Below are 17,396 nucleotides of genomic sequence, written 5' to 3' on the forward strand. Positions count from 1 at the left end.
GCCTGGTTAGCTCAGTTGGTAGAGCACGAGACTCAATCTCTCGGGGTCGTGGATTTGAACCCCACTCTGGACGGCACCACCTCCCATGGGCTCACCACCTGTAGGAGATGCCATAGGACTGAGGTGCATTGTGGATTGGGCAGCAGTCACCCCCGCGACCTGGGCCTGGACCCAGATAAGCGGCAGATGATGACATGACATGTTTATTATATCACATCAATATATAGCTACACATTGTGCATGGAAGATGAAATGGAAGATATCAGTTTAAAGTTTTTACCAGTACATAGTGTGAAAATAGTAGTGGAGAACACATTTGATTAGGAATTACAAGGGCCACATGCTTTTTTCCTTCCGGCCCAGTATATGCCCAGTTCCACAGCCAAGTCTTGACCATATACAACATGAATGTCAGACGTTACCTCCACATCTGGACCAATTCTGGCGCAGATGAAGAAAATCTTCTAGATGTCAGAAAACAATGTAAGATGACAGCTGGAATCAGCCCAGATGTGACAGTATAAGGGCCAAACTCAAGCCACAGACTTGGAATATGTTTAGCTGGAGGTCTCCTTTCGCTATCTGGATAATGACCAAGTTGCAAATTGCAATCCCAAACAATCACAAAAATGGTGACTGTAACAGTGTCAGTAAAACTACTATGGGACTGTGCCAGTAACTGCTGCTACACATAAGAAGGTTCATCTGAAACCAACTGCTGCTGTCGGAGTAAAAATGATGTTGTGGAAAATAAACACTTGTGTAATAATATGTAATCGAGGAAGGCATTTAAGTCATTTCCACAGACTAGGTTTACGTGACTAAACAAAGCAAAAAATAAAACAACAAAGGTCTTTCATTATGAGTCCCATCTGTTCTTGACTTCCATTCAGCCTTATCGCCGTTGTGCACTATCCCCACTGGAAAAGACTAGGAAACAGCCCCATGTTTAGTATAAACAGGAAAGTTTTTTCTCGTGCACACATTTCCAATCTGATAAAGTGGGTCTTACAAACCAAACATCACGTCAGCAAACGTCAGATGTGCATTAGCAAATAGATAAAGAGGAAGTTTGTTGATTGAATGAGGATGAGTTATCTGTTTCCACCTGGTTCAAGAAAAGCAGATGATGAAATGAGGAACATCACTGCTGAACTCTGGAATTCTGAGGTGCATCTTCTCCAAACACAACATCCGCTGGATCAACAATCACACTGCAAAGAATGTTAAATACTGAAACTGAACTGATTTAGGTGAAGACATATCATAAATAAATATACATAAATGAGAATAAGAATCTTTGGAGTGTGTTGACACTCGTTTTGAAGACTCATTGCTGTTCAATATTAACAAGTTTATGTTTGACCAGTATCTTAAACTCTGTATAACTGAGACGTCACATGAACTGAACATCTCAGTCTTTGTTGGAAATTTATTTGAGTAGCTCTGGTACATGTAACTAAGATCTAAATCAAAATGATAACATCTGAGTTACAGCAAATCATTAGAGACACACTATCTGAATAACACAACAAAAAAAACATTCCTGTGTGTATTTTTGATATGATTATGATTAAGCACTACATAAACAAAATCCAGACAGAAAAGATATTGCAAAAGAAGGTTAAAAAACAGAAATCTTTCGCAAAGTGATGTAATTCAAGATGGAGATGTGAAGATACTTATGAAAGCAGATGGGGGGAGAGGGCTCGGGGGTGACTCTGCTGTGCTGAATAGTTTGGGAAGTTGAGCAAACCATTAGTGAGAAGTTGAAAAACTGAGCCTATAAGTGTAATATTTTCATTCCCAAAATAGTGGCATCCACAGGGTTCTTAATAATATCACTAAATACATAAATTATGCTTTTGTGAGCTAATACATGATTTTACTAACTAACATGACTAACTAAAACTAAATTGTTCCCCAGGAATAACTCTTTAAATGTCATACTATAGTGTCTATACAATAGTTTGCCTCAGTGTGTTGCTTGCCCGTAGGTACATGACAGGGAGGAGACTGCCTTTCTCGTGGGCGGGTCTCAGCAGGTTTACAGGAAATACGACTATCAGGAAGCAGAAAGTGTCCAAGCTTTGTTGTGTCGCCAAAATTACAACTCTAGTGCTCAAAGATTAACTCGCTTAAAGCCCGGATACAAACAGAAAATCGGGCGTGAAAGCGTTTGCACGCTGCCTACGAAGTCTAAGGTAGGACTTTGTTGAAATGGTACTTTAGTCGAAGTAAAGTGAAAATCAAAAACAAGCGCGTTAAACTTCTGAAAACATGTAGCATTGACAGAGCGGAAGTGATTTTTAGTGTGTGAATACGTAATTTTGTTATGAGCAGAGAGGTGAGATCAATACTCACTGTATAGAACATTAAGATAAAAAAAAAGGAAGCAGCCTGATTGAAGCATGTCACTACAGGATTGAATAAAGCTGGTCACAGCCTGTAGGATACTTAATGTAACTGTATATGCAGATATATTCAAGGAGCACTTTCCTCAGTCATGTAATGTGTATACAGTGTTAAAACACAATCAGTGTAAAGTTTTGAGAGTTACAACACTTCTGTCAAATATGATTGATACTGATAATAAGTTTTCCACCTTTTTTATTATACTTTTCAGCACATAAACACAGCACCAGCCATACACAGTGACCACAAGAAGTGAAGCTCAGATGTAAATTCATGACATATGGTGTATATAGCATGTGATGGAGAATTTCACACACATACAAATATGCTGTGGACATATGGGGAAATATCAGTACATCTATGTATATATAAGCATACCATAATTAATTAAAAAAAAAAAAAACTGTAATCAAGAAAATAAGCAGGACATTTCACAGTTTATAATAAAAAATAACCTTGTCAGCCCTGATATTGAACAAATAATTTAATGGCATCACTGTCTCTAAATTACCTCAAACACAACCTTGGCATTTTCTGAACTGCAACAGGGTCATTTTCACAGCAGACATATTAGGAACAGGGCAGGTGTTAATAATAACATTAAAGCTGGCTCAGTCATGAAAGTGAGGCAGCATGCACAATACCAGTGCTGTGAAACTGAAGCTGATAATTTGAAATTTTGTTTAGAATGATTTATTTACATTTGTGCTTTTTGTTTTGTGCAAAAATGTCTTATGTTAAAAAAAAAAAGCCTGGTCCACAACTTTGGTCTGGAGTCAAATATCTCAGCAAGCAAAGGGTGGATCAGATATAATGTGCTGGAGAGATTTCACAGGATGACCCTGATTGAATGAATGAACAAGTTCATTACAATTTCCCACTTCACAACCAAATTGTTGGTGATCAATTTTTTGTCAAATGACAAATGTATTAATCAATTGTTTCTGCACTAGAATCAGTAACATATCATGCTGAAATTAACCTTCATATTAGCACATTACCATACACATTTTTTTCATGTCGTTAGCATGCTAATGTTAGCATACCAGCGTGCTCAAAGACCAGTTGAGCATTGGTACATCCAAGGATGAAAAAGTACAGCTTAGACTGCTGAAAATTTAGGTGAAGGTAGATGTAAAACTGAGCCTGACCAGTTGAGTCTGAGATGTCTTACAATATCTACTGTACAGACAATTATCTCTTTTGATTTAGATTTAGATTTTTAACCTAAGAAAGGCAAAGCTGCTTATCCATATTTTATTAATCCACTATATTTTTGTTTGCTGGTGTGAGCCTCGCAGAGCCACTAGTACGATTGTATGCTTAAGTTCATGCTTTTTATTTGTTGTATTGGGTGTAGGACCAGAGGAGGCCATGAATCGAGTCCCCCTGCAGCAGCAGCAGAGCTGTGGGCCCTGGGAGCTGAAGGAGCGGCTGGGCACTGGAGGCTTTGGGAATGTCACAAGATGGCAAAATAAGGTGCACAATTCACTTTGACAGGACATGAGGGTACACTGAATGACTGGAAATTCCCTCTGAAAGGAGGATGTTTAGATAACAGGCTGATAGACTGAAAAATGTTAAAGCACTTTAAGTTCTCTGATGGACAATAAAGTTCCCCTGCGGCCAGCATTCCCCAGCAGACATCAATCTCGTCAAAATCTCAAAATGAAAACTGTTTAAAAAAAAAGTTGATTCTGTCAAGTAAACCAATATATAAAACTAACAGAAGCAAAAAAAGAAAAAGCAATACATATTACAATTTTTTAAAACAGGTTTCTTGTTCTTGCGCATGTGAAATGCTCCAGTGTTTCTATCACTGAGTTCAGTTTGCTAAACCAAAGAAAAATTTTTGACAGGTTCATTGGTAAAGTTTTTTTTTTGTTTGTTTTTTTATTGCTGCTGATATTCATATTGTCAGGAAAAATCAATTAAAATGAAATTTTTGCATCTGAATGTTATGTGAGACACATAACCACAATAACATAACAGCAGTTCACAAATAAAAGCCAGTGTGCTCAAGTCGAGAATTTGCTTAAAATTTTGAATTGGGTTTTCACCTGCACTATCTTTGAAAACTGTATGACATCAGTCCAGGAAACAGTCTTATTCATGCAGTCAGTCCAGTAGAAACAGTGTCTATTGTAATGACATCACTCTAAGTCATAGGAAGAGAGCAGGAGGACACCATGGGAATATGATCACACCCGCTTAGTGGACTTTCCTCTTCCTGGCAGCATCACCTTGTGAATTTGGACATACAGTACAAGTGATGGAGTGAACACGATCCCTTGGAAAATCTTTCTGAAATCTGTTGTAAACTGACAAAGTAACTATTGCAGTTTGTTTACAGTGTCATATAATTGAATTCTTCTGCTACTCACAGTAAGGGAATAGACAAAAACAACCAGTGCACTGTTTACACAGCTCTGATCATCAGTGCCACTGCAGACCGGGCTGTTGGAGGAAATGGGAAAATGGAAGGAAAGTGACGGCACTGAAGAGGGCACTGCTGGCACTGCTGCCACCATGATGACTAAACTTCCTCTATAGGAAATTTCCTGTATTAATGACAATAATGTGGGCTATTATTAGATCACAAATCACATTATGGGAAGTAGGGTGGGTTTTCCTGGATGACGCCATGAGAAACTGGTAGCGAGATGTAGTTGTGTTGCTCATCATTTTCGGCAAGTGGTTGTATTTGGTGCTCTGAAAGCAAAGGTGTCTCCATTCATGTTGCGTGTTTGTGTCGTGGCCTGTAGTCCATTCCCTCTCTTTTTATTATCTGTCTGTCTCTGTTCATCATCAACCTGGAATACCTTACCACAGGGCTTCATGAAAAGAATGTTTTTAAAGCCAAATTGATCAAACTAAAGTTTGTGTGTGTGTGCTTTCAGGACACAGAGGAGCAGATCGCTATAAAGCAGTGCCGTCAGGAGCTGAGCGAGAGAAACAAAGAGAGATGGTGTCTGGAAATCCATATCATGAAGAGGTCGGTTTCACTTTCATATGCATCAACCTGCTAAAGGGCTGCAGAGCAAAACTTTAGTCCCTTTTGGCCACACCACCCTTCCTCTGTCACCTTCAAATACTAGTCATGTACAGCACATATAACAGACACGTGGCAGCTTTTGCCCAGACCCCAACCAGTCTTCCTGTTTTTTTTGCAGTTTGCCTATATTACATAGAACTCAGTGAAGACGAAGAGAGAGGGGGATGACTTGCAACGAAGGTTCCTATTGTATGTTGCATGTCTTACTGGGACATCAGTACACACTCCAATCAGTATTCCTGTTCTATAAAGAGATATTTATGTGGGATTATGAACCAACACTGATGAAAATAAAACCGCCATAAACTAGAGTTTGACACTGTCCATGGACTCATGAGGTAATGAAGCAGGACCTGTCTTAAGGTCATGCTTCCATTAGAGTTTTGGTAAAAAGTACAAACGTCAGTATGTCGGCTCTGTCTTGTCATTCACAGTCGTACTCTGATGGAGGCTCACAGCCAGTGACCTTATGTGTCTTCTGCCGTACAGAACAGACTTGAGCACAATCTCTTTCAAATCAATCAGCAGGAATTCCTTATGTAGCCTTCATGGAGTAAAAAACACCAGATTTCCTAAATGTTTTGTTAGTTTTTTGTTTGACCGTGGCACATTACCTAAACTTGCCTCTCTGTTTACAAAGGATTCAAGAGTCTCTTTTTCCGCAGTGATGAACGTGTGACGCATTCGTTTTTTTTAACTCGACTGAAGAAATTGGTGATTTTCCCGTTTAATGTCCAAACTCCTTTATACTTTTCCTGAAAACCCGTTTTGGTATGTGAGACAAGTTTTGCTTTGACTTGTGGTGACTCACTATGGTACATTCCATGACAAGCTGGTTGCTTTTGACTTTGACATTTGACTTTTATGTACCCATCTGTTTCACAAGTTTTCTCAAAATACAAAAACCAAATTTGTGTCCTGAAATAGTAAAAATTAAGTAATTAAATAATTAGAACAGCATGGACGTTTGGGTTATTTTGGTCTTTTCGTGGTTATTTCTGACAGGGTAATGTGCCGCCTCCTCATTTTGCTCTGGTTTGGTGTGTGTTTCATTTCCACAAACGTCTGTATTGTCTATTAACAGTTTCAGTTTGGGTGTCGGGTCTGTGGAGTTGGATGGCACCTCGTGCTGGTTTTGATTGTCTGTGAGATGCAGGATGTGTGTGTGTGTTTTGTCATTTGCTGGTGCAAACATGAGTATAAAACCATTTCTTTCCTAGTCCCGATTTAACAAGTGTGTTGTTTTCAGACAGACACAGCCACAGCCCTCCCATGCACCCACGCTCAGCTCGTGGAAAAACCGCAGGGCAGGGGACACATACATGGCAACGTACCATTTTGTTATTACAGCTACTTAACAAAGATGTACATATGCTGAAAAACATCATTTTGCAATGTTTTTGAGGTATGATGTGTTCATAGAGCTTGCTGAATGTTTAAATCAAAAACAATAATTTGTTTGTCCCACAGTCTTATGCAGGTTCACTATTTCATCCCACTCTCTCTAACTCTGATTCTATCCACTCTCCAGATTGTTTCAAATAAGCGAGGCAGAACAGAGATGAGAGAAATATTTTCCACATGAGATCAAATGTGTAGCACTTGCTTCCCCTGCATCAGAGAGGAAGCTATTGTAGATATTGTATGACTTTACAATAATGACTTTGTTCGCACAAACACTGTAAGCCTGCAGGGAAAAAAAACATCTCAATGAATGATAATAACTTGTTATTTTAGTGATTACCATCTTCTATCTTGCGTTATTGTAGCTGTTACAGCACACTGATTACATGTACTGCAATGTTATGGTCTCAGTGTGAATCAGGTTCTTGGCGGATCTAGAATCAGGAGTTTGTTATCTTTAATTTTCTCCTTTGTTTTTTGAAGAGGGAGTGACTCTCTGACAATCAGAAACACTGTTTTCATCAGAATCATGACACAGTGAAGAATGAGAAATGGTCAAAAGAATAGGGCAGGTCAAAGAACAGAGGGAGGAGGGTGTTGTAATCAGTTTCAAAGGCTATTAATTAATAGTTATATAAATGCTTTATAAATGCTGGTCTAGATCAGTATGTCCCAACCTGGGGGTCACAAAATAAGTCTAAGGGCTCATGAGAGGAGCGGCAATAGGGAAAAAAAATTGCTGCACAAAATCCTGCTTGTTGTCATGAATTTTCTCTAATTTTTGTTTATTTCTGATGAATTGCTTCTTAGTTTTACCCCTTTAGGCCCCAAAACCCTGTTGAAAAAAAAAACAAAGAAAATATTCACTAACTGGGGGCAGTTTTCACAACTTGACATATGCAAACCAGGGTGGCAAGAAGTCATTGATTCATTTCAATGGCTTATTTGCCAAAAGGATTGGAAAACATGGATCTGGATCTAGATTTGTTTATTTTTCACAGATTTTCTTTTATCATCAAATTAGTGTGAAACATTGACGCATCACATTGATGCTGTTACAGCTCTGACAAAACCCAGCACAAGCTGTCGTCTTTATAAATCTAGGGCTTGTAATATGGCAGCCTTTGTCAATGTGTTCATTGTGTTCATTCAAAGTAAAGGTAAGAAATATGATACATTGTGCAACCCCACTGACTGATGTCTGCTCATCTTTACTCACTCAGGTTGGATCACGTAAACGTTGTTGCGGCCAGAGAGGTTCCTGAAGGTATGCAGAAACTGGTGGCCACAAATGACATGCCGCTGCTGGCCATGGAGTACTGCCAGGGAGGAGATCTGAGAAAGGTGTGTAAGGTTAAGCACACTGAATTAGAGACCTTTGGGTCAAAGTGATGAATAGCAATAAACTAATAAGGAGGAGTAATGATGTATGTGGATGACACTTTGAAAAATCATTAAGTTCCTTTGAGAAAAGAAATACAAGCACATCAGAACTGAAACCACAAGTTTTGCTGTTGCTTATGTTTTGTTTGTTGTTTTTGTTTTGTTTTTTTTTGTATTTCACTGAGTTTAAGATACTCAGGTGATTGCTTGCCTGTACATTCTGGGTCAGAAATCTGGAGCAGTTTTAATCTGAAACCAACTGAGCGTGCAGCCTGAGGCGGTGTTGGCACCAGGCAGCCAGCAGAAGAAGAAAATGCCAACCATCACAAACCGCAGTGTCATAAAAATTTCAAAGCATCCCAGATGGTCAAAAACTAAACAGTCGAGTTGGGGGCAGATGGAACAGTTAGTGGGGACAGCAGAAAACCAGGCACCATCCTCTTTTGTCAGGCCTGCCACAAGTTTCCAGCAGTAGAACTCTTTAAAAAAATATTTTTTAAAGGAAATCAAATCAGTGTTTACAACAAAAGTTTTGATTTGCCAATCCTCTTCCAGAAATGCTTCTAAAAATCAACTGCAAAAATGCCTTGAGAAAATAGGAAAAGTTTGGTTTGTTTTCTGCTTAAATCTGAGCCCGATGTGTATCACGTCTCTTATAAACACAGAAAATAGCTTTTTTATAGGAGAATAAAAGAACAGAAAGTTTTAAAACATTAATAAAGAAGACAGATTAGTGAACCCTTTGCTAAGCCTGTGTCTGCTCGTATTGTTTTCTTCCCGTGGTTTAACTTATTGAAGTATCAGGTGTCTGTGTTTGTGATCTCTGCAGTATCTGAACCTCCTGGAGAACTGCTGTGGAATGAGGGAGGGCTCTGTTTTGATTCTGTTACGTGACATTTGTAAGTACCCTGCTCAGTCCCCAGCTTCAATGAGATTGTTGTGAAATCTTTAAATGTGTGTTTATGAGAGAAAGTGGGATTGATTTAGTGAGCTGGCAGGGTGATCAGTTTCCTGTAGTATGGAGTAAGTCGTCACGGTGACCAGTATCATGATGTCACCATTGTCCATTAACGACTAACCTCTTAGTCACCATGGCGGCTGCTTACACTCAGACCGGCTTACGTCAACAATCGAACACCCGCACTCTTTTTCACAAACATAATGTACAAACACTCACATCAGCAACATGGTGTATATTACAAGCTGTGTAAACAGGTCTGCGAGAGGACACGTGGTATGGATCACACAAATTTAGAGTGGAGAGCAGAGTAGAGTAAGACGAACACACACACAGAAACTCCTTTTCCTGTTGCCCACTGTTGGACATTTCCTGATAATGAGTGATCCCCTTTAAACTGCTTCATGAGTGAGGGAAAAGACACAGGCATGCATGTCCACACCCACAAACTCACACTTACACACACACATACATTGAGGTGCCCAAAGGTTATGTGTTCTGCATCATTGAACTCTCATTGCCAGCACACACACTAGTCACCCTTTGACGTAAGTGAAGCGACATAGTTTCAGTTATAATTGAGACAAAACCTATTAGACTTTAACTTCAGTTACAAGAAATTAAAGGCTAAAGTATGTGTATACAATCCTCTTATGAGTCCTGTTGAAGAGTTACATGTGGCAAAAGACGAGTAGGCCCCCTAGCAGTAAGTGTGGTATTACTGTGCCGCTGTCGCAAAGACGGGATGGCTTTCCATCTTCCTCAGAGCCTAGAGCCCACCAACCACACAAGACAAGAAACGGTCAACACCACTTCGGAAATAAGTGAAAAGAAAAACCATGTTCACTGAAAAAGTAAAGTGAAATTGCCCTAATTTTATATGGATTAATAGCAGTCGCGTAAAAAGTGATCACAGCACACTATGACGTCACTGCCGGGTGTGGTGCAACACAGCACACTTCTGACCACATCCATCAGTGATTGTGGTAGTGAACAGAGGTTAAAATGCAGCCGAAACCTTCAGCCAGTAAGGGCAGTGAATTGCCTCAAATGACAAGTGACGTGACAAGACTTAGCAGAACCAAATCTCTGACTGTCAACAGTGGAATTTTACTGTGGGTCATTTAGGCCCTGGGTTTTGACAAAGTAGAATACATAGAATAAAAAAAGGAGATATCTGATTTTGCTGCATTTATTATAATTTATTTTAGTCATGAATCCTGCAATATTATGGGAGTGCCATGCTAAATCAGTGGAGTACTCTTTTAAGGTACTGTTGGAGGTTGACCTGAATATATGAGCCATCGACGTCCTGTGATTTAGTCATCACGGTGCTTTGTTCGTCTTTTTTCCCTCAGCTTCGGCTCTGACCTACCTCCATAAGAAGAGGATTATCCACAGGGATTTGAAGCCAGAAAACATTGTGCTGCAACAGGGAGAGAAGAGAGTGAGTTATAGACCCTGTGAACCATCTTGTTATGACACATACACCCACACCACAACAAAGAGGTCATATAAAGGCTTTTCGCCTCTTTGTGGGTTATGTGGAATAAGTGCTCGTCTCTCTCACGTCCACGTTTACACTCACCAGTTGGGCACAGATTTGCTGCACTGAATATTTAATGTGGAAAACTTAATCACTTTAACTTATCCTTGCAGTTATGAGGAACTTTTGGGATTGCCTTGCTTTTACCTTCCTCTGTGGGCCCCCTATTATTTTGTTATGTAACAAATCACAACAAGTCAGCATCCAGCCTGCATTAGGACACAGGAAAATGAAAAATGTTATATAACTGAGGCTAGACATATTAAAGAGGTCATATATTCATGTTTATGCACACTGCTGTGTTTATAGAATTTTAACAAAACAAACTTTATCTGCACTAAGTTAACAGTTTTACATGAACACTTGTTTTTGTCTTGCATACTAGAGAAACAGTAAATCTAACATACAGACTTATTTCTTGGTTTTGGAGGTTATTAAGACTGAAGCAGTTAAACACAATTGAACAGACAAGCAACAAAAAGTGAATTTTTTGCTCAAGAGTTTCTGAGTCTCTCAACATGTAAAAGAATAGTTTGACATTTTGACAAAATGTCAGACAATTTCCTCAAGTTATCCATTTGTTTACAGGGTAAAATTTTGCTTAAAACCTTTTTCTTTGCTCTCTCTCCTAATCTTAGTTAATCCACAAGATTATAGATCTCGGCTATGCTAAAGAGCTGGACCAGAGCAGCCTTTGCACGTCATTTGTGGGAACTCTGCAGTACTTAGTAAGTGATGAAACACAGATGGACATGTTTGACACATAGTTTCCTTACTGTATTCTAGACAGTAAAAGCTTAACATGGTGTTTTTCCTTCTATCTTTCAGGCTCCAGAGCTCATTGAGAGGCAGAGGTACACAGTCACTGTGGACTACTGGAGCTTCGGGACTTTGGTGTTTGAGTGTATCACAGGATTTCGCCCCTTCTTACCGACCTGGCAGCCTGTTCCCTGGTAGTACCACCTTTCAAAAATTCTCAAAAGTCATCAGTAAAGAAGTGAAGTTATGATTTTCAAAGCTAATTTGAAGGTGATGCTTTTCAAACTTTATACCACTTGACCTTTCTCAAATCCCATTTTCTCTTTTGTTTTTTGCTCTTGCACCTCTGTGACCATAGTTTAGCTTTTGAAAAATAAGGTGAACAATGACATTCTTGACTGTTAAGCAATGATAAGCTTAAGTCCAAAAGAATGTTATTGCTGCTTGAGTGGATTTTAAAACACAGTGAATATATAAATAAAGAGGAGCTGCCAAAGCAAAGAATTGCAGGATATGTGGGTTATGCCAACTTCAATGCCCCTTGTGCCTCGCTAATATTATAAATGAAAGATATGAAGTTCCGCAGGGGTCTGGGTTACATAGAAGAAAAATTCTCTCCTAGTACTGCACATAATTTTCTGTGTCAAGTCTGGATTTACCACTATTAAATTATGATAAAAAAACACAGTTGTATATGCACAAAAAGACATGCAAGTCCATGTCTTAATTTTTAGAGCTTTTATCTCCTATCTGTTTCCTTTTTAGGCACAATAAACTGAGGCTGAAGCAGAATGATGATATTGTTGTCTATGAGGACCTCTCAGGGGAAGTTCGCTTCTCCAAACATCTGCCACAGCCCAACAACCTCAACAGGTGATTTTATCTATGACAGGCCCACATATAATAAATTATAATTTATAATTTTGCATTTTATCTAAGTCTAATATGTTAAATGTTTGACAGTCTATTATTGGAGAAAATGGAGAGGTGGCTGCAGCTGATGTTAAAGTGGTCTTCTCAGGAGAGAGGCAAAGACCCCAATGCTACGCCCAGCGACTGCTTCTCCCAGCTGGAGATCATACTGCAGCTCAAGGTTAATGGAGTAGATCATTCATTTATTCTTTCACTATGTCATATTTCTCTTTGTGGACATGTTGCTTTTTTGTTCTTTGTGCATTGTGCATCTTTTTTTGTTTGCTTCCACTGACACTTTTACTTGTTCTGTGCTTGGTCCCTCTTGTTTCCCTCAGCTGGTTCATGTCCTAAACATGATGTCTGCTAAGATCCTGACATACTCAGTCTCAGATAAAGAGACTGTGGCTGGCCTGCAGCTGAGAATAGAAAAAGACACCGACATCCCTGCAGCCAATCAGGAGCTGTTACTGGAGGCAGGATTAGCCTTGGAGCCAAATGGACTGGTCACCCAGTGTGCCATAGATTACTCAGTAATATCTAACATAAACACTTTGCACACAATGCCTTCACAGAATATTTGATAACACAGTGATGATAATTAACTGAGTCATGGTATTATTGTAATTTTTGTCTGTAGGAAATAGATGGGCGACGGACAGACTTGCCCCTGGTCTTTCTGTTTGATCGCTCCTCTTGCAGTTATGAACCCCAGTTTACTCCTCGCACCCTCCCTGAAAACATCCGCTTTGTCCGTAAGTTTGTTTTTTCTCAACTAAGGATATTAAAAAATCAAAATTCCTGCAATATCTTTTGTGACATATTTTTTTCATCTTTATGCATTGGATTTTTGATAAATGAAGTGATGAAGCAAACCAACGTTTTGGATATAGAAACATTTTTTTCAACAAAATAATCTCCACAAATCAGCATAGGACTGACCATATTTGAACCACACACACTAATAATACAAAAAGAAAATTAACATCGTACAGTTCTTCATTTACAGTTGTGAACTGTAATTTCTCAGGAAACAAAATGTTATCCTCAGCTGAGTAATGTAAGATAGCATCAGTTGGTTTTGTCTGACTTTGTCCGTTTGTTTGTCTTTTTTTCTTTGTCTCTGTCTTTCTCATAGAAACTGACCCCAAGCACCTTCTGGCTTACAGTGCTCTGAGGAGGACTTGTGGCCAGGCATGGCACACCATCCGCTCTCTGAAGGAAGACTGGCAAAGACTGCAGCAGGGGCAGAAAGCTGCCATGTAGGACATACACAGATACACACGCAACGTCCCACGCACAACACACACATGTATTAACTATTTGATAACACAAACACACTTATTTTCCTCTTTCTTTCAGCATGAGCCTGCTGAGACACAACTCTTCACTTTCCAGACAGAAGAATGAGATGGTGTCCATGCACCAGAGACTCACAGCCAAGCTGGACTTCTTTATCACCAGCCTTCACATAGACATGGACAAATACCAAGAGCAGACAGCCACCGGGATCGGTATAATGTCACAAAAACATGTTGGCAGAGAGCAGGGAGTTTGCATTACAGCTGCTAAAACTGCTTGTCCGTTAGTCATAATTATTTGTAGCTTCATTGGTTTGTCTCTTGCTTTTACTCCAGGCAGAAAGTGCACGTGAATGTCTAGAACAACTCAGTTTGCCACTGACTAATTATAGCCTTTCTACTTTCTCTAGCATCAGAGAAACTCCTCTGCGTGTGGAGGGAGATGGAGCAAACTGCTGTTAGCTGTGGTCAGGTAAAGTTGAGTGTGTTTCTGTGTGTGTAGGAAGGAGTATTCACTTGTGCTTTAAAAAGACTAAAACCCATATGTGGGTGTTCAGGCCAAGGTGAGTGAACTGGAGGAAGAGATGATGCAGCTGCAGCCAGACATAGTGGATGTGCAGAGGCAGCCGTGGAGGAGTGGAGAAGCCCTGGACACATTGTAAGTCTGAACCAAACTTAACTGTTAAAACAATAAAAGCAACAAAAACATCTGCTTTGTGATCTTTGACCTTGCTCTCTTCCTCTCTTCGGTCCCTCAGAGAAGGAAAGGCCATGGAGTTGTTCCGTAAACTCAGAGAGAAACCCAGAGGTTTGGATTTTTCACGCATCTGTTCACTTCTTACTTAACCCTCGTTATGGTGTTTCCGTGAGAAAATAAACCTCCTTTCTAAGTTCTTCTGGCTTTCATTTTTCCTCCCATGCTCAGACCAGAGGTGTTCAGGAGACAGCCAGGAGGTGGTGCGCCTGGTGGTTCAGGCTGTGCAGTTCTACGAGAGGAAGCTCAGAGACTTCTACACACATCTCAGGTACTCACAGTCTTACTCACAGAGCTCACAGTCTTCCAGAGGCCAAGCACACCTTCTGAAGAATAACCAGGACAGTATGTCACTGTGTTTGTGACAATGTGGGTTGTATCAGAGCTTTACAAGTTTGCTCTTAGTGACTCTAATAATGGCTAGTTAATAGTTTCGTTTAGAAATAAGTAAAACAGGAATTATAATGGTCAAAGTGACATTTCTAACAACTTACATTTTGACATTCCAAAGCAGGAAAAGCACAGGTGTGAATAATAACATTACAGACAAACAGGAGAGTGAAGTATTTGTCTGGTATGTAGGTACAGGCAACCTGTATATTGTAATATGCAAGTAAAAAAAAAGATTTATTCTTTGTACTGAGGCACTGTTTTTGTGTGTGTTATGCAGTAAGACAGCAGTGTGCCGTCAGCGTGTGATGGAGTTGCTGCCTAAGGTGGAGGGCGTGGTCCAGAAGATGGCAGAGAGTGAACAAGTCTTGATGAGTCTGCAGGAGAAACGACAGAAGGAGCTGTGGAACCTGCTCAAAGTTGCCTGTGTGAGGACACATTCTGCTCTTTTTATATTAAGGGATAACTGTTAATGTATATAATTGTATAATAATATATTGTAGTTGCACTTTGGTTGAACTTATCTAACTCTTAAGGACCATTTACAGTATGTTCATATCTGCTCCAACATTCATTTTGAACGTCAGCTCTACTTTAAACTACAAAAAAAGTAGTACTACTTACTGCTTTGAACCACAATAAGTGGTTGATGTATACTGTATTAACTGACTCAGAATAAAGTGCATCATCATGTCCTGTGTAGAGTAAAGTTCGCAGCCCAGTGAGTGGGAGTCCTGATGGGTTACCAACCCCCTCGTCAGTGCCGCCTCTTCTGACCCCCAGACAAAGCTTACAGCAGCTGTGAGTGAACCTACATACACACACATCGCACGCTGGGGTTTAAAGGACATTTTCCATTCAGGGACTAAAAATCGTCTTTTGTAAAGGTAATTAAAATCTACAGAAAATACAAATATAGGCACACAAAGGCACAATTATGAGAATAATTTTTGAATTCATAATACTTTTTAAACTGCCAGCTACTTAAGTCAAAGTTGTGGGAGTTTTCTTTGAATACTGATGATCTCCTACAAACTCAACACTTCAGTTTTGCTTTCACACACTCCAGCAGTGTCCATCATCAACCTTTGGGAAGGCACAAATGCATGTCGTCTAGAAACACAGATACTGTTACACAGAACTATTAGCTCAAGAACTATTATCTTCTTGAGTCACAAATCAAACTTTGGGTGTGTCTTGCAGTGATGAGTCTCTTGTGGAGCAGAGCAGGACATTTGAGAGTCGACTCCAGAGTTTGCTGCATGACACCATCCAGGAATCAGAAAACAATATGGAGGTATAGACATGCTCACATTCCCTCACACATAATTCAGCTCTTATTCTTGTCATGTTTTGATGTCAAGCAGCTTTTATTAAGATAGCTTTTCTCAGAACACCCTTTGTTTTTGTCCTAGATGTTGAGGGAGTGGACGTGGCTGCATAGAGGCCAGAGCTTCTCCAGAGACCTCTCCTGAATTGGGTTTCTGTTTTTTGATTACATGTGATACAGTGCTGCCTCTCAGTGGCTGGGATGTCACACTACATGGGGATGTGGTACCAGCTGTTCAGTCTGACAATGTGAATGGAGGAATATAATATCCGCTGGCACATATTTGCTTAATGAGATTAGGGAGTAGGTAAACCTACTCGCCGCCAATATTTAGAGCACTGCAGCCAATTCTAACTCTGGTAACGATTTATATCAGATACGTTTAGAGGAGAATTACTGTTTATTTACCTATTTGTCAGTTTAAAACAGCATTTAAATAAGTTAGGAAAAAATTGCACCTCGTTATGCACAGATCAACCATTCCATTGATTTTGTCAGATGAGCCTACAAAATTACATACGAGAGAATTCATATATGTAAATAATATGTTACAGAGCTATAAACAGAAACGTTTCCAGCTTAGTTTTGAAACTATATTATAAAGCTACATATTGTATTTTAAGACTTATGCACATTCATCTGAAGTAAAAAAAAAAGGGTTTTAGTTGTATTCTAAAGGTGTCTCTGCCTTGAACTATGTATTATAACATAACTTATATCAGTTTTTATATGTGTTTCTCATGGGACCATTATTTTTTTATTGCAAACTTTATTTTAGTAAGACTATCATTGAACTACAGCCAAAATTATAATAAGTATATGCTGAATGACTGTATGAATGTAATCACTTTTACATGTCTACTGATAATTATAAGGTTGGTTGACACAATAACAGTAACAGGTGCAGTCCAGTTTCCCTGTAACGGTTTCGAGAGTTGCAAAGACTATAATGTGAAATTCTTGTTGGGACTGTGTCATTGAAGTTTAATATGTGGTAAAGTTTGTGGCCATAGTGAAGATGACACAAACATATCCCATTGATTTTGAAACATTTACTTGCTTTGATGAAACAATCCAAATGCACCAAATGCAAATATAATCACAGTAATGGATTTTTGTAAAATTGCGAAAACGGTTGAAATTAACAGCATTTTAATGGCTGTAATTCACTTTACCTCCACTGTATTTG

General features: G+C 39.3%; 1 protein-coding gene across 3 annotated transcripts; it reads left to right on the forward strand.

The window, feature by feature from the left end:
- Nucleotides 1–2,066: 2,066 nt before the first annotated feature.
- ikbkb (inhibitor of nuclear factor kappa B kinase subunit beta) lies at nt 2,067–16,851 on the forward strand. 3 transcript variants are annotated; one of them, XM_041041567.1, is made up of 23 exons: nt 2,073–2,204; nt 2,627–2,698; nt 3,776–3,894; nt 5,316–5,410; nt 8,098–8,218; nt 9,087–9,156; nt 10,574–10,662; nt 11,400–11,489; nt 11,590–11,714; nt 12,286–12,393; nt 12,484–12,613; nt 12,771–12,965; nt 13,073–13,187; nt 13,571–13,694; nt 13,795–13,946; nt 14,144–14,205; nt 14,291–14,391; nt 14,492–14,541; nt 14,659–14,758; nt 15,158–15,305; nt 15,581–15,678; nt 16,081–16,174; nt 16,293–16,851. In XM_041041567.1, exons 2-23 carry the CDS (start codon nt 2,689–2,691, stop codon nt 16,350–16,352), a joined length of 2,256 nt encoding a protein of 751 aa, XP_040897501.1. In that variant the 5' UTR covers nt 2,073–2,204; nt 2,627–2,688; the 3' UTR covers nt 16,353–16,851. The 3 variants fall into 3 exon arrangements, with proteins under 3 accessions (XP_040897502.1, XP_040897501.1, XP_040897503.1); XM_041041568.1 differs by lacking the exon at nt 2,627–2,698 and having other exon boundaries at nt 2,067–2,204; XM_041041569.1 differs by lacking the exons at nt 2,073–2,204; nt 2,627–2,698; nt 3,776–3,894; nt 5,316–5,410 and having other exon boundaries at nt 9,062–9,156.
- Nucleotides 16,852–17,396: the final 545 nt, after the last annotated feature.

This window comes from Toxotes jaculatrix, chromosome 7 (genome assembly GCF_017976425.1).
Source record: "Toxotes jaculatrix isolate fToxJac2 chromosome 7, fToxJac2.pri, whole genome shotgun sequence".
Classification (NCBI taxonomy): Eukaryota; Metazoa; Chordata; class Actinopteri; family Toxotidae; genus Toxotes; species Toxotes jaculatrix.